This window comes from Gymnogyps californianus, chromosome 12 (assembly GCF_018139145.2).
Source record: "Gymnogyps californianus isolate 813 chromosome 12, ASM1813914v2, whole genome shotgun sequence".
Taxonomy (NCBI): Eukaryota; Metazoa; Chordata; class Aves; order Accipitriformes; family Cathartidae; genus Gymnogyps; species Gymnogyps californianus.
In genome coordinates this window covers 453,899-475,720 of record NC_059482.1, presented here as the reverse complement: position 1 = coordinate 475,720, position 21,822 = coordinate 453,899, and the positions used below count along the sequence as shown (strand labels likewise).

At 50.0% G+C, this 21,822-nt stretch overlaps 1 protein-coding gene across 1 annotated transcript in view; it reads left to right on the top strand.

The window, feature by feature from the left end:
• ZFHX3 (zinc finger homeobox 3) overlaps window positions 1-21,822 on the top strand; it is a 175,698-nt gene that overhangs the window by 140,843 nt on the left and 13,033 nt on the right. The window contains 3 exon segments of the mRNA XM_050904095.1: window positions 11,254-11,381; window positions 11,589-11,789; window positions 20,938-21,040. Coding sequence (XP_050760052.1) covers window positions 11,254-11,381; window positions 11,589-11,789; window positions 20,938-21,040 — 432 coding nt within the window.

The following is a 21,822-nucleotide window of genomic DNA, read 5'->3' as shown; positions in this document are numbered from 1 at the left end:
TTTATTTTTTCATCCTGCCGGTGAAATTCCTAATCCATTTTTGGTGTTTGTCAGTCAAACAGCAGATAAGAAATGGACAGCTTCATCAAGTCTTCAAAGGAAAACACGCAAGGAATACACAGACTATGTACGTAAGCCCACAGAGCTCTGGACAAGCCTTGTCCAGACCCATTGCAAGGCTGAAGAGTGCAGCCTCAGCAAGATGTATGTGCGTGCTGTTGTTGAATTCAGGTCCTGCTTTCAAACATGTAACAACATTGCCCTGAACTTTAAAGCAAAAAAAAATGTTATCTTCTGTTTATGTACAGTGGATATGCGAAGCAGGTACCGCACCTCCGTCCTGTATTGATTCTGCTTTCGAGCTCCCTTGGCTGTGTTGCCATGTCCTTCTGGGCCTCAGACATGGAAAGGAATGGAAACTAGGTCAGGTTATTCAAGACAACCACAGAAGAGCAGTGTCCGCATGTACAGGAATATCAAAACACCACGGCACAAATTGAGAAGTAACCAGGGAGGGAAACGGGCAGCATGAAGGAAGCACTCACCTGCTGCAAGAGGAGACTGCAAGAAAAGAGCTGGTCTGCAGCTCAGCAGAGTGGGAAGGTTATCAACCACGATGTCAAGAAAGCTGAAGAGCATAAAGGCTTCTTTGCATTTGTCTTCACTAAGCCGAATTCACGAGACCGACACGTGAGAGACCAGAGCAGCCAGTGTCAGCAGCACTGTGGGGAGAGCTCGTCCTCCAACTGTGAAGGAACAGCCTGCAAAGTACTTATTTAAGCTAAATGTTGTCCCATCAGTGACCTGCTGCTTTGTACCTGGGTGTTTTGAGGAAGTGACTGAAGCATCCTCAGGCCTGTCAGCTGCTCTCTTGGGAATTTACAGAAGGCAGGGGAGGTGCCGCGAGGGGACAGGCACGGTGCTTATCTTTGCCTAAAGGAGTAGCTGGGGAACCGCACACCTGCCAGCTCCGTTTGCCCCAGATTTTCCTGGGAATTGACCAAACAACTGTTTGTAAGTACTGTCGGGAAGATAATGAGATGAGTAACAGTCGACACGGATTTGTCAAGAACAAATCATGTCAACACGACCCAATTTCCTTCTGTGTGAAGAAGGTCCTGTTTGCAGTCAGTATCTCGTATCTTCTCCCTAGGAAGACTTTGGACGCTGCTTTTCAGGACAGTCTGAAAACGAAGCGCAAGCATTATGGTGTAGGTGAAAATACTGTGGAATGGCTGCGTTTCCTCAGCACTGGAAAGCTGTCCATTTCTGAGCTTGGGGTGTCAAGAAAGTTGAGGAGCAATCTGAGAAAGCCCAAACAGCAAGAACGACCCAGAACACAGCATGGTCTGCATAGCGTCAGCTGTGAGGAGAAAATTGAGTGAACGGGCTTATTTGACCCAAAAAGAGAAGACCAAAGGGGAGGAGAAGATAAGTCTTCTTGTGCATAAAATGCTTCTGAAAGGAAGGAAGTAATTTGTTCTCCATGTTCAGGATATAGACAACAAGGAGCAATGGGCTTAAATTGAAGGGAGAAAGATTGAGGTTAGATAATAAATAAAAAAAAAATTCTCCTGGTACAGCTTGTGAAGCACTGGAGTAGATTTTCTGGGAAGGTTCCTCAGAGGTCTTTCAAGAAGATTAGACGATCTGCTGTCGGGAATGAAGTAGGCACAGTTTATCCTGCTTTGGATGGACTGGCTGACCTTTGGAGGTGCCTCTGAGCCATGCCATTCTGTGGAAGTGGGAGACAGGCGAGAAAGAAGCGCGGGCTCAAAGCCAATAAATAGCGTGTTGAAGTGGAGGTTGATAGACCTGTTTTCTGTTCATCATGCTGCAATTTGGCCATTACGTTCCTTAACAATTTACTCACCTTTTGTGCCTCAGTTTCTTAACTGTGCACTGGGTGATTATTTCTTCCACTTTCTTAAAGATTTGTGAGATCTCTGACAACATGTCGAGTACGTCTCCCAAGCTCCCCCTGCACAGCCACACGAGTGATGAGTCAGGGTTGTTTGACTGCTCTGCAGTACATACGTCTGCATGTGGCAGGCTGCACCGGTGTCAGTGTTAGCACTGAAAGGAAAAACTTCTCTGCTTTCGTTGTACATTTGTCGAAATGTCTCAGCTGCAAAATAAATTTATCGATTCGGTTTTGTTATTTATTGTAAAATGGAATAATCTTAAGCAGAAACATATTTTTAGGTAATACTTTCCATTAAAATATACATGTGGAAAACTCCATCCCAAATAAGGATTCGTTTTACCTTGATTTCCTCATACATCTTTGTGGCTCCTAAAAGACTTCTGGAAAGCGGCAGTGCCGTCTGCTTTCAGCAGTGCTCACGCTGCCTCTGTTCCCCTCAACTCCTAACAAGCAGCAGTGCTCCACAGGCACTAGCACTCTTACATGACTCCTAAAATACTGCCTGGAGAGAAAAGGGCTGATGTTCCCTGTTTCTAGATGGGACCTGTTTGCTTTCTCTTTTTCCTCTCCCTCCGGCAGTGGGATGAAGCAGCTCCCAAGCGCCGTGGGGTGCAGCCCCCGTCGCACCGGAGCTGCCTCTGCCCTGCCCGCTTCCCTCTCTCTGCTCCAGAGCCGCCCACCTCCGTGCTGGAGAAGGGAGATGCTCTTTGCCTGATGGCTGAGCTTTAGAAATTATCTCATCATGACGAACGTGAGATTTATCACAGGCAAACCAGCAAGGAGGAAAGAAATGGTGGCGATTCCCGACTCCATTTTTAAGGCAGGGTGTAAATGATTAATATTCAACACACTGGTTTCCAGCTAAAGCCTGAATCAGACCAGGGTAGATCAGTGCGAGACTTTGAGATTCGGGGTGGGGCTTACATGTATTTTCTGACTAGAGAGAAGCACTTCATCTGCAGTGACCCAGCTATGAAAGAGACTTTCTTAATGCACTGTCAGTTGTATAGATGTGGAGTATGAGATTTTTTTCCACAAAAACAAGAAACAAACTCTACTTAAAATATAGATTGAAATGAAATATTTGTAGAGGACTAGCCTGAAGGGCTTTTATTTTTTTTAATGATTTTTTTTTTTTTTTTAATCCATGATGCTCACCTAACAGAGCAATTAGTGCAATGGAGCGTCCCTGATTCGAATCCGTGGTAGATTGCTATTAAAGGAGGTATTAATGGGCTGCCGAGAGCTGGGAAATTGTTGCAGAAAAGTGTGTTTATGGAGTATGGTGCTGGCAGGCATGATTTCAATCGGATTTGACATGTTTAACATAAATGTATACTGCACAGCTCCTGCAGTTTATGAATAATTCCTACAGGCCCACTGCCTTTCTAATTACTGAAATTGAAAAAAACAGGTCAGGCACATCCTGACGGAAATCTATTACTGCCCCTCCCCCCGCTGCCGCTTTTTTCTGTTTTTTTAATATATGGCGTTTGTTAAGCACTTAATGGCTGGGATATTCTGTGGACCAGAGTAACGACGAGGGCGAGAGCGGGCTGGGAGGAAGGGGACGAGGGGCGCGATGGAGTGGCTCTCGACCCTGGCTTCTGTGTGAAGGAAACCTAGGAGAGGGGATGGGAAGGCTGACTGTAATTGTGCTTTTTTCCTGAGGATTTACGAAGCACAAAAGGCTGCCGGGCGCCAGCTCAAGCCCAGGAAAACAGCCGGGCCGGGTGCCTCCGGGCCGCAGCTCGCTGGGGAGGCTGGGCTCGGAGCGCGCCTGGCTCCCAGCAGCGTCCGCAGGTGCTGGGTTTCTGGTCTCTGTGGGGGCGAAGGGGAGGCGATGGCCCAGCGGTGGCTGTGGGAGGACCCCAAAGGCCCCTCCGTCGGCCCTTCCCCAGGGCAGGCCGTGGGATCCTCCCTGGGCTCAGCCCTCTGGCAGGAGCCAGCCGGCCGCGGGCACTGCTCCGAGCCGTGGCCCCGGAGCATCCCTGGTCGCCCTCTGCGCAGCGTCCTGGCCTGGCTCTGCCAGGCTCACCCAGTCCGGCCCCCTCTGCTCCAGTGGGGCCGTTGAGCTCCGCCACGTGCTCGGTGTCTTTGATTCTTCCTCGCGGTCAGCCTGATTGTGTTGCTGACTCCTTTTTGAGCTTTCTGTTTATACCTAGTGAAGTATGCCTGCTTAAAAAATAAAAAGCAGCAAAATCACCAGTCTGGCCCAAGTGGAACAATTGTTGACTTCTAGCTGGGAGAAATGGTCCTGCACACCCCCAAGCCGGAGCTGGCCCGCCCTGCCTGCACGGCTCCCTGCCAGCTCGCGGCTGCCTTTGCCAGCTGCTCATCTTGAAAGCACGTGCATGTTGTGTTCACCGCAGTGAAACCCGGTTGCTCCCTCCCCAGCAGCGATAACACGTACTAAAACCCACCCGTGCGGCAGTCCCTGCTTTCTAGGATGTCCGGGAGCGCGGAGGGGCTGTCTCGGTGGCACTGCTGGGTGAATGGCTGTGCTGCAGCGGAGCTTGTCCCACCGCTGCTTTGGTGTTTCCAGATACTTTCCACGCATGTTCTTCAGCGAGCGGGTCTCTGCCGACGTCTCTGCGATCTCCACTCTCCATGTTTGCTCTTTCCTCACCGGTAGTTTCTGCTCGCCCAGTATCTGTGTGCTGCCCGGCAGTGGTGGTGATCCCTTCTTGCTGGTTTTAAGGAGTCAGCAGAATTACTGTTGTTTAGACCATCTCCCAAGCTGTCGCGGTTTAACCCCAGCCAGCAACTAAGCACCACGCAGCCGCTCGCTCACTCCCCGCACCCAGTGGGATGGGGGAGAGAATGGGGAAAAAAAAAAAAAAAAACTCATGGGATGAGATAAAGACAGTTTAATAGGACAGAAAGGAAGGAAATAATGATAATAATAATAGTAATAATAATACAATACTAAAAGAATTAGAATATCCAAAACAAGTGATGCACAATGCAGTTGCTCACCACTCGCCAACCAATGCCCAGTTAGTTCCAGAGCAGGAATCCGCCCCTCCCAGCCAACTCCCCCCAGTTTCTATACTGGGCATGACATCATATGGTATGGAATATCCCTTTGGCCAGTCTGGGCCAGCTGTCCTGGCTGCGTCCCCTCCCAACTTCTTGTGCCCCTCCAGCCTTCTTGCTGGCTGGGCATGAGAAGCTGAAAAATCCTTGACTTAGGATAAACGCTACTTAGCAACAACTAAACACATCAGTGTGTTATCATCAACATTATTTTCCTACTAAATCCAAAACATTGCACTATACCAGCTGCTAGGAAGAAAATTAACTCTATCCCAGCTGAAACCAGGACACAAGCTCAACACATTGATTTAATAAATTAGTTGATATGGACTCTCATGGTAGGTTAGTTGAAATATTTATTCAGTTGAATTGGACAGTAATATTCACACGGATTGATAGCTGGCTCAAGAACCATATGAAATAGGTAAATATAAAAGACTATTGCTTGTTTCCTTTCAGCTACTTTGTAATTTAAAAAAACCCAAGATTTCCCACGGTTCTAAAGATACAATCTTAGACACCATTGCTGGAAGAAAAGTTGCAGTGCTTTAGGGTACCACTTTGCAAAGGTGGGGTCATGCTGGGCACGAGATGGGATGATTTTCTACGTACTCCGTCTTTCCTTCTGCCCTGCGCAAGTCTCTGAGCAGCAAAGAGGGAGCTGTCGCTCCCGGGGCAGGGAAGCCTCCCGGCTTCGGTCCAGGCCTCTTCTTTCGGGTACGTCTGCCGGAGCGTTTTGCTACTCGTGTGCCAAGGTCAGCATCTGCTGCGGTCACTGCCACGTACGTGTCTGTGAGCACCGGGGCCCTCGTCCCAGCGTGCCGGCGTGGCAGAACCGCCTGCGGCCGTGTTGCTCACCGACTCTCCTGCTCCCTGGGTCAGGTCGGGATTCTCACAGCCTTTGGGACTGGTCTGTAACTTTGTGCCGTCGCTCCGGTGTCTCTCGGCCAGCCTGTGCGGGTCATTTTCTCCCCCCCGGCGCCTTCGCTCGTGGCTCACAGCGTGGCGCCACGTTAGAGCTCTGCGTAGGGAGCGGCGTGGGTCCGGCAGGTCCCAGGGCCTCCTTCAGGAGCCGAGGGGAGGTGAGGTGAGCTGATCTGCAGGGCCGCGGGGAAGATCTGCTTCCACGTGCCCCTTGTGCTGTCTGGCATCTCACTGCGACGTTTTCTGGGTGCTCTGTGTTTGTACAGAGCGTGGCAGAAAAGTCTGGTGGCGGTTGGGGCTTCTGGGTACTGTAATATGAATATTTAATAGTAATTCAGTTGTTCATACTCACTGCAGGCTGGAAGGTGTGACACAGCATTAGAAAAACAAATTATTTGACCGTTTTCAGGGCCACGTTTCTGAAAGGCAGCAATAAAGGTCTGGATACAAAAGTGTGCTTGCAAATCTCTGTGTATTTACTTCTGTCTGTCGTGCCATCACGTTATTTATCAAATACAGAGTTGAAAAAATACCGTAGAGCAACAGGCAATATACAGGCCTGTTAGTATGGCTACAACATCTTATTAGAACGAATGGTACCTTCAGGGAATAAGGAATGTAAACAGACAGTGTTTCAGAAAGAAACATTCAACCATATATTATTAAGACACGCGGTAACAAACGGGCAGCGCTGTAGCAGTGCTGTACGCCCAGGTGCCCGTTCGGGGAGGCCTGAGCAGGGCTCTGGCCGCTTCTGTGTCACTGCAGTCTCTTGGTGGAGTTACCTTCGCAGAGTTATTCTTGCTGTATTAATACAAGTTGTGTGTTTCTGCGGGATAGCAACTGTCTGCCAGAGAGGCTGAGACCGAAACTTTGTGCGCCGTTATTCTGGGCTCCTGAGCTGCTGTTAATGGGACTGCGCAGGCAGGTCTGGACCACAGGGCCTGGCCTTGCCCATCGCCCGCAGTAAAGGCTGTGCGAGCATGAGAACAGATAAAATAGTCTGCTGCAGTCTCAGGATTTCGGGAGGAAAACTGCAGCCGCTTTAAGGATGCTCCTGCGCGAGACCCGTGCAGGGGTGACGGCTGCTGTCGTGGGCGTTTGCAGCCGCAGGGCTGTGCAGGCACGGCGGGCAGGTCGGCCTGGTCCAAGGGCTCGTGATGCTGAGTAATTGCTCCAAGAAAACGTCGGGGAGGTTTGAGGAGGGAGGCACCACCAAATATGGAATTTTATTTTCCATCGGGCAGTGAAAACACAGTTCCCTGGTCCCGCTGAAAACTTTTTCCCAGGCCGGCTGCTGAACTTAGTGGGAAGGGAGTATTTTCGGTAGGCTGGGGGCGGGGAGGGTGTTGTTTTTTAAATCAATGGAGATAGCAGAAACCCCACTGTAAATTTCTAGGGCAAGTGGCAAGCTGGTTTACGGAATGCAGGGAGATGAGAACCTCTGGCTTACGGAAAGCAGCATGAATTAATAATCATTTAATTGGCTTCTCCATTATGTTGCTGGGTTGGGAGATGGAAGTTTAGATGAAGGGGCTGTCAGTGGTACTTTAGCTAAAAGAATCTGATGGCTGAGAGGCGGGGTGGCAACTCCCTTCCCACCAGGATGGAGAGCAGGCAGCGTTGGGGACCCTTGCCGGTTTTGCCTCAGGACCTAGCAAAGGAAAGGGTCCCCACTTCCAAGGAAGCGTCCCATCTCGCCTCTGAAATAACGCCTGGGAGGATTTCTCCTCCTCCTCTGAAAAGCAGAAGCTGCCGAGGAAGAGCGAGAAGACAAGCAGGTCTCCAAGAAGTGCTGTGGCGGGCCAGCGTGCCGGCAGCAGCGCCGTCCGTTGCACTTGGCTTTCGGGTACGTTTGTTGAGAAACGCAGATTTTTCTCTAAGGTCAGCAAACCTGAACTAAATCCATTTAAAGAGTCAAAATAATAAAAACACTAACTGATACATAGTCGTACATCATGCTTTAAACCCAGATTCCTTTTTCTTTCCTGCAAGGCCTGGACCTCTAAGCGTGATGTTGGACGTGGTTGGGGCACAGGCGTTGTACTCCACCTTCTCTGGTGCCAAGCTGCCGTCCGGGGCCGCGGCCCTTTTGACATTTTCGGCCGAGGACATTTTGACCCGTCCACTCCGTGCAGACGCGAAGGTCCCGCGCAGCTGCCAGAGAGCTCTGCAGGCAGGCGCCGAGCTGCGTGTCCTCATTTCTCCAGGCAGAAGAGAGTTCTTAATTCCTCTGATCTGTGATGTGGACTGAATGTGTCACGTTGTGTGTTTGGCTGTTTATCAACAATAAACTTCGATCTCGGTGTTAAAATTCCCACTTGAGCTGTCAACTCAAAAAATAATACTTAGAACAAATATTCCGTACGCATTTTTCAGAACTCTGCAACAAACCGGTTATTCTGGGGTCTGGACAATCATTAATAATTCTGGTTTTGAAGAATTAAAGTTATGGGTTGGATCAAGTGCATTTAATAAAATTGGGCACTTTGGAGATGGTAAGTAAAAGTAAATTTTAATTACCTTTTACATTTCCCTGATTCTAAGCAGGCTGCTTCCCAGTAGAAAGGAAATAAGAAAACACCCTGTCATGACTCCAGAGGTTACAGGTAGTGTTCAGCAGCTACAGGGTAGCTGACAGTTGGGTTGCTGAATTTAGTCACTGCATCGGAAAACGTCACATTGGTGAGCTGCTGGAAGTGGTGCACAGTGAAGCTGACGGCAGAGGGTGAGGACCAGGGGCTCCCTGAGCTCCTCCTGCCTCGCTGTGCCAGCACAGATCCTACCGCCGGTGGGGACAGCAGGGGTTTTGTAAGAGTCCAGAGCTCACGCTGTAGGAGCTCACCTGGGCTTATTAATGCAGATTTGTAAGTATTTCGTGGTTCTCACTCTGTTGCCAAAGCTGAAAGCATTGTCATCCGTTATTTGGCAAGGTGACCCATATACAAGAGCAGAGGTTTCTCCAGTCATCCCTTTTCCTTCCTCACATCCCCTGCCCGTCTCCCAGGGCTGGCAGTGCCAGCATGGCTCACTGCAGCGCTTGTCAGTAGTTTTGTGGAGCAGATGACACCCAAAGCTTTGAAGCAGCAGTTGACAGATAAAGAGCCCAGAGGGACCCTGCCTGGACCACGCAGGAGGCACATTCACCATCCGGGGCAGAGGAGTCTAAGGGGACCTGAAGTTGTGGCTGGCGTTGTCATCCCAGCCCGGTGCAGGGCTGGAGCAGAGCTCACATGACTGCGTGACCGCACTGGCAGACCTGGGGTCTCCAGACACCAGTCCCAACGCCTGACTGCCTGATTGGGGCTGACGCTTCGATGTCCGAGGTCACGCCGAGGAGCGGACGATGTCAACAGCAATTAGCCTCCTTATCGGGGCCACTCACATCACACAAGGCTCGGGCAGGGCATTTTAAGGCAGGGTGGTCCTTCGCCTGCCACGGTGCTGGCTCTTGGTGGTGGTCTCTGCCTCCCCAAACCCACCGGGAGAGACTGCTTTCCTCGGTGGAGGAGCAGCACAGGGGGGTCCGGGGTGGTGCCGTGTTTCTCATGCTCCAAGCACATTTTATTAGTAGGAAGTAGGGAAGGCCAGCTTTGGTCCTGTAGACATCTTTAATGGCTTTCCAGTTCTGAACCCCAGGGAGGGTCTTGGGTTCAAGCTAGCGGATTGACCTGAGAAGCAGCCCATGGTTCTGTGCAGGGGGCAGGGCGGGATCTGCGTTGGTGTCCGTATGTCGGCACGGACACCGCAGACTTGTTTTACACAAAGAAACTCTAGGTTTGGATGTTCTCATCGAGTTGGCAGCACAGTGGGGTCCTGTGGTTTTGGTTTCAGATACAGCCAGGACTTTACATCCGTGCATGGAGGCTGTGTAACCAGCCAGGGCTGAAATACCAGGCATGCGGCAGGGCAGCGCTGCGGGGAAGGAAATCACCTCTGAGCAGGCTTTGGCACAGCCAAGTCTGCCAGGAGAAATTCAGTAGTACCAGAGCTCCTCTGATCCCTGCCTCCCTCTGGCAGCATTGTTACCTATCTGCAATACCTGTTTTCCCTCTCCTGGAAGTTATTTTGCCTCTATTTAACTGAACGCTTAGAGGTGGGGTCTGGCGTTTTCCCCTAGAAATGGGGATTGTATTTCTTACTGTGATGTGGTACCTTTCGAAATACAGCTCATGCCAGTGAACAGGAGGATCTTTGAGAAGGAAGCAGTTTGCCTGGATCTTACTCTGACGGCATCTTCTGAAACCAGGAGCGGATACCAGCGGGTTCACAAAGAGAATAAGAGACAAGGGGAAGAGTATGGGGGGACCGGTCTAAGAATGCTACAGTGCCTTGTTAATCGGCAGCCGATCCATCATATTAAATATCCAGCTGTCATATATTACCTTTCAAGTGAAAATGAATAACTCCCATTAAGGGCGAAATGGGTTTGAAGTCGATTCGAGACAGATTAAAGTACTGTTATGAATGTGTGTTCGGGGAGGAGGAGACGGGGGCTGTGTATAATATACTTGTCCTTACAGTTTTTAAATAATAGATGTCCCACAAATTTATGTACTGCAGGCTGCCAGGGTTCGGGGGAGGGGTAAAGGTCAGGGATGTGCTTCTCGGAGTGCCGCAACTTGCAGAGCGTTTTGCTGTTGACTTCTGGGCTCATTTGCCTTTTCCTGTTTTGCTGAAATAAAATCGCCTTTCCTCAGCTCGTTGCAGCGTGAGAATGTGCGAGTCCCGTCCCAGCACTGGCTGTAGGCTGGGTCCCTGCCATCGTGATTTTGGTGGGACCGCTTGCTGGGCAGTACCCTCAGGTGTGCGCTCTTCCCCAAGGCGCGCAGGCTGAGCCGGCCGGTGTTGTCCTGGCCGTGTGCCGCTGCCTCCAGCGCAGAGTGCAGGTCAGCTGGGTTGACGGCCACAGCTTCCAGCCATCTCCCATGCAGATGCATTCCAGAGTGTTCATATGCAAAACATCCTAGGTGAGCTAGGAGTAGGAGTTCTGCTTTGTTGAGTCAGTCCAACTGCTCGTGGAGATGACACGTTGGCCTTCACATCTGGCCAAGCATTTGTGCGTCCGATGTAAACACAGGCAAAGACTCTCCTGCACCTAACAGGCTGTAAGCAGCCCACAGAAGTAGCTGAGATTTCTCTGCTTCTAACTATAAATGACACGACGGTTCCCTTACTATGGAAGATAACCAAGAATGAACTTTTTTGGCCAGACTTGCTTTGTAGGATGTAAGTTAGTCCACATCCTCCCCCAAGTCCGTGTTTCAAGCAACAGCAGCAGAGTAAATGGAAATACTGTCTTCGTCCAACGTAAGCCTCTTTGGGGATGTCCTGATATAAATCTCTTTTTGTTGCAGCACCAGCCAGCCAGGCAGAGAAGGAGCTGACAGAGCCTCCAGCATCCTCTAAACGAATATCGTTTCCCAGCAGCTCTGAGTCGCCTCTCTCCTTTAAATGGTCAAAAACTTCAGAGGAGACCAAATCAGAGCAGGTAAGAAAGAAGAACCCAGCTTTTTGTGCATCTACAAGCAGGTAATTTGTTTCATATGTGCCAAAAGCAAAGAATAAAATAGCAGAAGGAGGATGAAAGGCGGTAACTGGTGGTAGGAGAAGGCATCGAATTATTAAAGTCTAGCTGTAAGGAAAGAGGAAGGCAGCAGCTGTAACAATTGCGTGATTCATTTGTCTTGCTCTGCAGATGTTTCAGTGTCCATATTGCAAGTACAGTAACACAGACGTGAATCGACTGCGGGTGCATGCCATGACCCAGCACTCGGTGCAGCCCATGCTCCGCTGCCCGCTCTGCCAGGACATGCTGAACAACAAGATCCATTTGCAGCTGCACCTCACCCATCTGCACAGTGTGTCACCTGACTGTGTCGAGAAGCTCATCATGACGGTAAGTGGCTGTGTAGTGAAGCATGTCTGCTGCCTTCCTAGCAAAGACGAAGAGTAAAGGGATGGCCTGACCTGCGCAGGCTGACTTTGCTGTAGTGGGCAGCTCCTTCATCTGTCAGGGCTCTGTCATCTGGGTTTTTCCCATCCCTGTATGTTTTGTCTGCAGAGGCTATCTTGTCCGTGCTTGAGCACGGTGGAAACTGGCAGTGTTTCAGTGTTGAGCAATCTCCCTGCGAAGAGATAAGAATAAATATGATCTCCTTTAACTACCGAGGTCATTGCATGGGATCGCATTTTGCACAGAAGCTTCTGGGAGATGCAGTAGCTGATGTGCTGTGCTGCTCCTGTTGCAGAGAGAACGTGCTCGTGTGTTGATGAGCACTTCCCAAGAAGGACAGCCAGGGTGATTAAGGTAACATTACAGGAAATTAGATATCAGGTTTCTGCTTAAAATATGATTTTAAGAACCAATAGAGTAACTTCCCTTGGCGGTCTCATCTCATGGAGGGGGGACAGTCCTATTGTGCAGCCCATGTTCTGCTCTTCGTTCACTTAATAAGGATCATTGTTATGGTTGTATGAGATGAGTTGGATCTGTTACTTCTGTGAGGAGTCGCTCCGTCCAAAATTACAATGCTTTTGTTGTGTAACAATTCCCTTTTTTCAGGGTAACCTGAAAAAGCAAGGGATACGCTGCCTTTGGCCCAAGGGAGGAAAACCTTATGGGACTGTTGAATACTAGAGCTACTGTTTCAAGTGCTGTTTTTAAAATGTTTGGAAATGTCTGGGTTTAAATTAAGATTTAAGCATAGGCATTTAAAATTCTCTGAAGTAAGAAGTTAGCCACTGAAGTGTGGAGTGAAAGTTTGCTAGATGAAGTTAACTGTCTTCATGTAGAGCTCAAAACTTGTAACAACTCCACTTCTCAGGCTGTTTGTCAAACAACATTGTGCCTGTGTACGGGCTGTGATTGCTATTGCTTCTGCAGCTTCTGATGGGGAGCAGAAACTTCAGATGGCAGACTGTGGTTCAGCACAAACGTGCTTGCACCAGGCTGTTGTTCTGCCCTGCATCCTTGTTTTAGCACCTAGCATGGGAATCCTTCTCCAACACTGTCTCCAAGGAGTCAAAATTCATCTCACTCGAGAGCTCGTGCTTGGTGAGAAGTAGCAAATTAACAGCGCAGTGTACAAATTCTCATTTGTGAGACCTGGGTTTGTGCTCTGGCTTGCATTACCCCAGAGCCGCTGACCCAGAGTCTCTCTCTGCCGCTGGCGTACGTGTGGAGTCGTGTGTGCAGCTGCCGGGCCGCTTCTGCGGGACTTGTACCTGCTGTCGTGGTGCAGAAATGCTCACAAAGCCTTACCCCACTCTCCAGCACTCAGGCACTTGCTTCACTAAATAACATTTTGAGTCCCAGAATGTTTCTTTCATGAATTCCCTTTTCATAGGTTTCACATGAGTGCGCCTTTCCATTTGCTGGTGTCAGTTTAAGATACAGGTAGAATTAATAAGGCACATTTTCAAAAACCCTTCTAAATTCACAAATGGGATGTATTGTCAGATTTCTACACTGTTATTTCTTTGGTATAATCTTCAAGGCAAGGTTGTGTCTGCATTTAAGAACTTGTCACCAAGTATATAAAATAAGTGTTTATTTTGATTCCTGTCAGTTCTTTCTCTTTGTGATTTTTTTGCTTGCACCCCATTTCTGCTTTTCTCCCTTCTTTACTGATTCCTGACAATGGAGGTGAATAATATCGTCTTTGTCATAATACTCGTGTTCTTTATCAACTCCCCTCCTGTGACATCGTCTGAGCAAGCACATGCAGCATTGCCCAGCTTTTCTCTTACAGTTCTCTCGTCTTCTCTTTCTATCACTCTTCCAGTCCTCTTGTGACTCCTTCTCAAACGCCTTTATGCTTTTTATCTTCCCGCTTTGCTTTACCAGCTACCTGTCCTCTCTCTTTTCTGCCCTCTCTGTTGGCCCCGTTGGGCTCTGCAGGAGCCAAAGATGTATCCGAAGATGTGCAGGCTGCGACGGCTTGCGGTGGCCACTGTTGGACCAATGCTCCCGACCGCCTGCGAGAACCATGTGTGCCCCAAGTAGGCACCACATTGTAAAACCCATTAAAAATCCAGCCAGGCTGATGGGTCCCAGCACTCCCTGAATAACAAAATATAGAGAGGCAGGGAGAAAGAGCACCAGCAGTTCACTAACCCTGCGAAGCTGGCCGTGCCCGCGGGCTCTAGCAGGGCGTAGCTCTGCTCTGCCGACCACTCATGCACCTGGGTCAAGGAGCTGCCCCGTCACAAAGACCTCGGTCTCTGCGACCTGCATCCATTTTGATTGATGGTGCTTAAGTGTGTAAATACCTTCTGAGAACTTGAACGAATCTTGTTAGCTTCTCACTAAATTGATGGAAGACATTTTGACCTTATAAGAGCAGTGAGCAGAAGCTGAGCCCCTTTCTTACGCCAGCAAGCGTAACCAGTTTGCTAAGGGTATCTGTTACGCTGATGTGAAATGGTTCGTTTCTGAGCTGGGCTGTTGGCAGAACACGCAGTCTGGGACGGATGCGGTTGGGCTGGTCCATCCTCTTGGCCTGAGCAGGTCTGTGTCCTCCAGGATACAGGGAGACTGGCAGAAGCCACTCGTTAAGGAGCTCGGGACACCCCGCAGAGGATGTGGCCAAAGCAACCGCAGTACTGTGGAGGACAGTCCCCTTAGGTGAGCACATCTGCTGTGCTGGAGCAGGGCCTCGTCCTTCTGCTGCAGAGCGCGGGACTTCTGCTGAGAACGGTGGAGACTGGCTTAGCCGTGAAGCTCGTCCTCTTGCTGGTTTCTGGTTTTTCCACCTTGCCATTGCCACTGGCCCTGGGCAGCTGTTTCCTTTGGTACCCAGAGATACGTCTGAGGAGGAAGATTGCCTCTCCTGCTTCAAGTCAGATAGCATGTGGGTCAAGAAGGAGGTTCTTTTTTGCATTAAATGACAAATATTTTGAGAAATCAGTATGGCTTGTGCAGAATGTGGCAGCATCAAAGGTTCCTAATTTTGCTCATTCTAGCTAAGATTCCCGTCTCAGTCTGACGCGTGAATCGGGTCTTGGTGCCACCGCGAGGGAATTGCAGTCCAGTAAATGGGAGCCAGGTCCCTTTCGACACAGTGTCTTTGCACTCGGCGTTTGGAGGAGGCTCCAGTTAATAATACCTTATCAGACGCCTTTCAGGAACCTGCAGTGTCTAATATGTCTGTTGCCATGGTAATGGCTGCTTGCTTGTGCTCAGCATCTCAGAGCTGGCTGTTCCCGTGCCCTCTCCTTTTCATATCAGCGAGCAGCCGGGCTGGCTGTCCCACGGGACACCCGGGTCCTCCCCACCGGCCCAGGCGCTGGGACGGGGACTGGTGGGGCTGCAGCCACAGGCTTGAGGGGACAGGAGCGCGCGCCGCGTCCCCGCGTGGCGTGGGGGCCGGGGAAGCCCCCGTGGGGCAGGGCAGGGGCTCCAGCCGTCCCCCCGGTCTCCTGTGGCTTCCCTTCCACAGGGCTGGTGAACGAATGCGGCCAAGTTCATTTTACGTGGCATTTCAGCCGCTCTAAGCGGGTCTGATCGCCATCTTTCCACATAACAGCCTCTTTGCTAATCTTGGGCCTGCACCGCTTCAGCAGAGAGCCCCTTAATGAGGGTGAAGTGCAGTTCGCCTGCACAGTCGATTGACAAGACTGATGGGCTCAAGCCGGGAGAAGGGACGGCTTCCCGAGAGCCTCCGGGAGCGGGGAGCTCTCCCTCCTCCCGCGGCCGGCTTTATCCTTCTGCACATTCCTCTCCCGTCATTTCTGTTGTCAGTTTTCTCTTCCTCGGTTTAGGGCGTCTTCCCAGTGTTTCAGCCGTCTTTCCATCTTTTGCTTTTCTCTCTTGCTCTAAGAGTAATTCTTGCCTGTCCCTGCCATCCTCACTTCTCCCTCTTGCTATCTTTACATTTTTTCCCTCTTTCCTATTGTCTTTTCTTATTGCTCTCTCCCTTCTGCTGTCATTCAATTTTTCTCTCTCCCTCCTTCTCGCCCCCTCTCACTCCCCCCTTTCCCTCTCACTCTGTGTCTCATTCTCCATCTCGGATGAAGGTAATGAAAATAATCGGGCTTCATTAATTCTGAGCCCTGTGAGATGATAGCCATTTGGAGCCATGTTTGCCAATTAGATGGTCTAAATTAGAAGTGACCTTGGTATACTGCCATCGCTTTGCCTCTCTGAGTCTAATGAAGCTTTTCACTCCAGCACCCTCTCTCTCTCTTTGTAATGGAAATTACCTCCTTTGTCTGGTTCGGGAACCTTGCATTGCATGTGTATTTCCCCCTGGTTGCATGGACATGGGGATAGTAATGTATCTCCTCAGACCCCTTCCAGAGATTTTCTTTGCAAAGCCGCATGATTTCAGCATTTTGGGGCATTTACGGCGGAACGGCATAGACTGTCCACGCGTTTGGTCACTCGGTCCAGAGGAAAGTCAGAGCAGGCAGATCCAGTGTGCAAGGGGAGCTGGCTATTCACGCTATCCAAGAGAAATTTTTTGGACGTGCCAGGAATATGCTTGTGTCACACTGCCGGGGCCAGCGTGGGAGGGGTGTTGCAGCTCTGAGCCTCCGGCCCGTGCTGATAAGCGGCTCTGCAGTTCATCGTCTTAAAAATCTGGTAGATCCAGGAGTGGCAGGAGCCACGCTTGTCACTGCTGTAGGTTGTCACCGGTGAGGAGTGGGCCTGCAGGTTGTTCTCCAGACCAGTGACAGGTCTGTAGGTGTCGGGGCGTGTGCGATCTGCTGAGGATACTCATGGGGCAGGGAGGCAGGAGACGTGGCGTGTCAGCCCTTAGGTTTTTTCTAACAGTCACTCACTGGACCACATTGTCTATAGAAATGGCCATCAGATTGGGGTGCCGAGGCATGTCAGTGGATCTCGTCATCATAAAGAAATTTTATCTACTTAAGGGGATCTGAATTTCATCTGAAAGGGAGGGTCCTTGGAGGCAGAGAGGCTTGTCCCAACAACTTTCCATCTTCTAAGGCAGATAATTGGCTTCTCTGCGGTCTGCTCTAGAGGGAAGTTCTCCGGCCAGCATTCACATCTCCGGTACAGACCACAGGGGAGATGTTTCAGAGTGGGGCACAGGAGGAGCTGCCACAGTCTCTGGCCCAAACTTCTCCCTCCTTCGCTCTTTACCCAAGCAAGTTCCCTGCCCCACCGAGCAGGACAGGGACGGGGACGGGGACGGGGACGGGGCGGTCGGAGCGAAGGGTGCGCCCTGAGTGCCTGCCCCAGCATGAGGGGTTTTCTTGGAGACACTGACTCTAGTCGTTGAAGTGCCAATAAACAGAACCTGATCTACCTATTGGTATCCGAATGCCGGGCTGTCGGAAGGAGCGGGTAGGAGTGAGCTGCCGATCCCTCCCCACCTCCCGGTTTCGTTTGGACAGAAGGGTCAAGAGGGGACCATTTGCCTTCTGTGCGATAACGTTGGGAGAGCAGCCTAGAGCAGACCTCGGACGTAGGAGCAGCGGGGGGACGGGCGCTCTCGGGGCTGTGCGCAGAGGTGGGTCTGGTGTGACGGAGTGGTGTTCCCAAGCTGGAAGGCTTTGCTGGTGGCTTGTGGGCCAGAAGATCGCGGCTGCAGCTGCGAAGGGGATACAGTTTAGTGTTAGACTGAGCAAAACAAGTATGTACAGGAGAAGGAAAGGGAGAAGACAAATCACATTTGTCAGACTTAGATCTGTAGGGTTGTTTTTTTAATAACGGTTCACATTAACTGACATGTTGCCGTTGTGAAACAGTTGGTGTTGAAGAGACGTTTAAATAGGGAGATGGAGGTATTGAGCAGAGCTGAGGATGGATGCCAGGATTACATGCCAGGTATTGCCTGCTCAGGTGAGAGGGAGGTAGAGAGCATTTAACAACTGCATGCGCTAACACAAGCTGTGCTCGAGATAAACACGTTCCTCTCTATCACCAGAACAGTTAATGCCATTTAAATACATCTGAAGTACCAAATGCTGTGTCGTAGAGCACCGCTCCTTGTTTATCTGTCGGGTGGCCGTGGCTACTAAACCTTCCTGCCCCCTTGGTACTCCCACTATTTGTTTCCATTAAAAGCAGCCGCAACGCGCGAGGCATTTTCTGCATGTACAAGGAAATGGTATATCCTTGGACAGGTTTGCAGTGTAAAAGGACAAATAGTTCAAAATGGGCAGTCTGGAATTCAGTGTAAATGCAAAACGATTTGAGACGTGCAGCCTATTTTCACTATTCTTATCTTTGCTACCTGCTCGGGGGTGGACCGTGGGGACGAAGAGACAGAGTAGTCCTTCCCTGGAAAATGGCATAGGAAATGGGCAGCACTTTCAGGAGAATCCTGAATGGTGCTAAACAGGTAGAGGACTAAAGCGGGTCCAGTTGCTGAAGCAAGACCAGTGCCTTATTTTCATGGTTTTGCTTCCCAGGGCCAGCCCTGTGTGGCTGTCTGGACTGCCTGCAGTTGCCCTACATCCGTATCCAGAATTTCTAGTTTCCTGCACTTTTTTCCAAGCTTTTTTCTGTTTGCCTTTGGGATTTTGTGCCTGTAGCAATTTAATGTACCACAGCCTTTTTTTTCCTCCCCCCCCCCCCTTTTTTTCTTTTTTTTTTAATTGTGGAGGGAGGGGTAGAAGTAGGGTGAGAACTGTGGCTATGGAGATGCAGGTAGATAAAGGTAATTACTTAAACACATATAGGGCAGGACTTACTGGTTTGGAGACCCAGATTAAGATGCAGAGGAGCATGTGAGGTTGATGATTATATTTCGGGGAGAGTTAATTGACGGAAGGTGAAGGCAGACAAAGAACCGCTGCTTACTGCCTTCTTGAATCCCAATCAGGAATTATGATTAAAGACGCGGCGAGACAACAGAGGCCTGATGAATTGGTGTCTTTTTTTTTTCTTTTTTGCCGTCATTCACACTTGATTGACTTCAACCTTTCAAGTGCAAAAGTCTCTCTTTTCCATTATTATTCATAGCCATCTGAGTTTTTCTAATTAAAGTGTATGAAAACAATTACTGATCCGTCGTACTGAGTGTGGTAGTGGGGATGGCTGCCTTACTGTAATGCGTATAAAAAGCCCACAGTTTTCTATAATGATGTGCAGCTGAGGTGTTAGATAATTTTATTCTTTTTCTACTCTGTTGGGGTTTTTTTTAATTTCTCATGATTTATTTTTCATAATTCCTAAAGATCCTAGGAAAGCGCTCTCCCTGCTGATAAAGCTGAGAGGGACGGCTCCTTCTTGCCTTCCCTCCTCGGTGTCCCTGCTCGTCCCCCTCCTCCGAGCCCGGCTACCGGGAATTAACCAGTGACCTTTCACGTCTCATGACCCACCACCCACAGCCGTCAGATACTCCTGCTTAGAGTAAAAGGTAGAATGAATTTGGTGTGCTCAGCTTCCCTCCTGGTGATTTATCAGCGTCAGCTGCCTTTCCTGCAGACATCTGTGGGACCCGGCGCTCGCCTCCGTGCACCAGCCATCCCAGTAAAGGGAGGGAGCTCAGCATCCCTCCCCGGTGCGGTTCGGATGCCTGCAGCCACTCATATGCGAACACTTGTTTCTGAGGTTTTTCATGGACTGTTTTTGCTTCCGTTCACTTAGCGAAGCCAAGGTCTAGTCTGTGTTTGCTTGGATTTGACATGTGTGTAGATAAGGAAGATTTCATGTCCTGCACAGAGGTTTACCTTCAGCTTCACCACAGATTTGCTAATATCTCATGCGGTTCAATCGGAGCCTTGTGGTCCTTGACTTGGCAGAAAGCAAGGTACACTGCATGCAGATAACAGCCTCGCTCACTCACTCTCTTCTGAAATCCAAGGTTCAAATGCCCTCTTAGTATCTGACAGAAGGACGGAGAGACTTGTTTTGCTAGGAAACACACCTGTCTAGGAGTGTTTATTTATGCCTCACTTTCCCAGCAGTCATAGCCTGGGAGCGGAAGCACCGCAAGCACTGCAAGTCAGTGTTGGTTTCTGTTCCTTCACGTACCACGGCCCTGGTGAAAGGGAGATGCTCCCTGAGCATCAGCGGGGTGAAGCATGCAGCTGCTCGGAGCTGTAGAGGTGTCTTTGCTTGCCACAGGCATCTAACCAGTGCTGGCAGCCATGCGCTGGAATACGGCACGGAGGGTGATGGTGATAGGGGTCTGTCTTTCCAGTTGCTGCTCTGGGGAGAAGGGCTGTGGGGCAGCTTTTCAGGCGGTGTGAGATATTGGCTCTGGACGTTCAGGAGGGTATTCCTTGTCCTGTGTCTGATGCCAACCACGTGCAAACTGCTAGCGAGGTCGGTTGTATGTTCTGTGTGTGACCGGATGCACCCAAAGAAACACAGTTTTCCAGAAAAAGATGAGCGTATGCATTTGACTCTTTCAAAGAGCGCCTCTAGTTGAAGCACGCAAACTCTCCAGCTCTTTAAAAATGTTGGTGTTCCAGCACTGCACTCGTTACGATGGTGCAGGTTCTAGACAAACACTTGAAGAGAGGCGAAGGGAACACAATCAGAGCAAGGAAAGGGTTACCAAAAGCTTTTCATTTTGCAGACAATTTGCTGTCTTTTTAGTCTTTCCTTATTCATCCTTTCCTTTGTCACCTCTCTCCGTATTTGTACTTTTCTTTCTCGTGCCCCTCCTTTTCCTGCATCGATACACTTTGAAAACAGTGCTGCAATGCTCCCTAGTTCAAGATTACAGTGTACTTTACGAGGTATGATTTAATTAGGGGCCTTATTATGTTTTCAGCAGCTTAAGGTGGGCCTTTCAACTTATCTACCTAATTGGTTGCACAAGAAGTTTCACAGCCCATGACAAAACATTGTCAGTGATCAAAGTCTGAATTCTACATAAAGGAAAAATATTAATAATAAGATTATTCTTCAAGTGTGCGCTGCTAATTATGTCCAGAATGTAACTGTAGAAACACTTTTGACTGATGTGAGCTTTGTCTAATAAATATGAGTCTTCAGTGAGCTATGAAAAGTGACGCCTCTGACTTTACAATACTGGTGTCTAATTTTGCCACTGAAGATGTTTAAAATATTTTCCTGTGTTTTTCTTCTCCCCACATCCTTTCCTCCCTGTCTCCAGGTGACAACACCTGAGGTGATGATGCCCAGCAGCATGTTTCTCCCGGCAGCCGCTCCAGAGAAAGACGGCAACTCCGCTGCAGAGGAGCTGGGGAAGCAGCCTGGTGAGTGTGGGTCAGTGAGGTCCACGGGTCCCTCCGCTCCCCCAGCTCCCATCACCTGGTCAGGGACCGTGTCTGGGGCCGTCTCCGCTCGGGTGAGCTCCCTGTGCCCCGCTGTGCCCTGAGAACCACAGTCGGACGGTGCCCAGCAGGGCCGTCTCCCTTCATCTGTGCCACAAACAGGCTGGGGCCCTGGCTGTCCCCACGGCAGGGCAGCTCAGAGCTGAGGAGCAGAGCTCACCCACCGTGGCAGTTCACGTGGAAATGGTGTTGAATCCTTGCAAAGGAGAAGACCAGATGTGAGCGGTGAAAAGCAGAGGTGGTGGAGGGCTGAGGGGATTGGTGGAGAAATGCCAAAGATTGCAGCCGCTGGCCGCAGGCTGTGCTACCACCTCTGCTGTACTTGCTCTGCTGCGATCATAGCTCGAGTACGGACACTGGGCATACGGTTTGGGGAGCTTTGAGCAGCTGTGGTCCTTATCCGGCCCAAATCTCCTCAGCCTTTTTTATTGCCGTGCTGTGTTATGAAGGCATGGCTGTAAATCCATGGCTATTTAGTCCTGGCTTTGTCGTGCGGTGTGAAGGCATCCCAAGAACATCGTTCTGCATGGGCCGAAGTGTCTGATCTCAACCTTGGCAGGGAAGCAATGCCGGTCTTCCTTCTGTGCCCTCCTGGAAGGTCTGTAAGGAACCTGGGAATGAAGACAGCCATCGTTTCCTTTCAGGCAGACGGCCCGAAGGCAGTGATGCTGGTGGGGCAGCACTGGCACAGCCAGGGTAGTTAA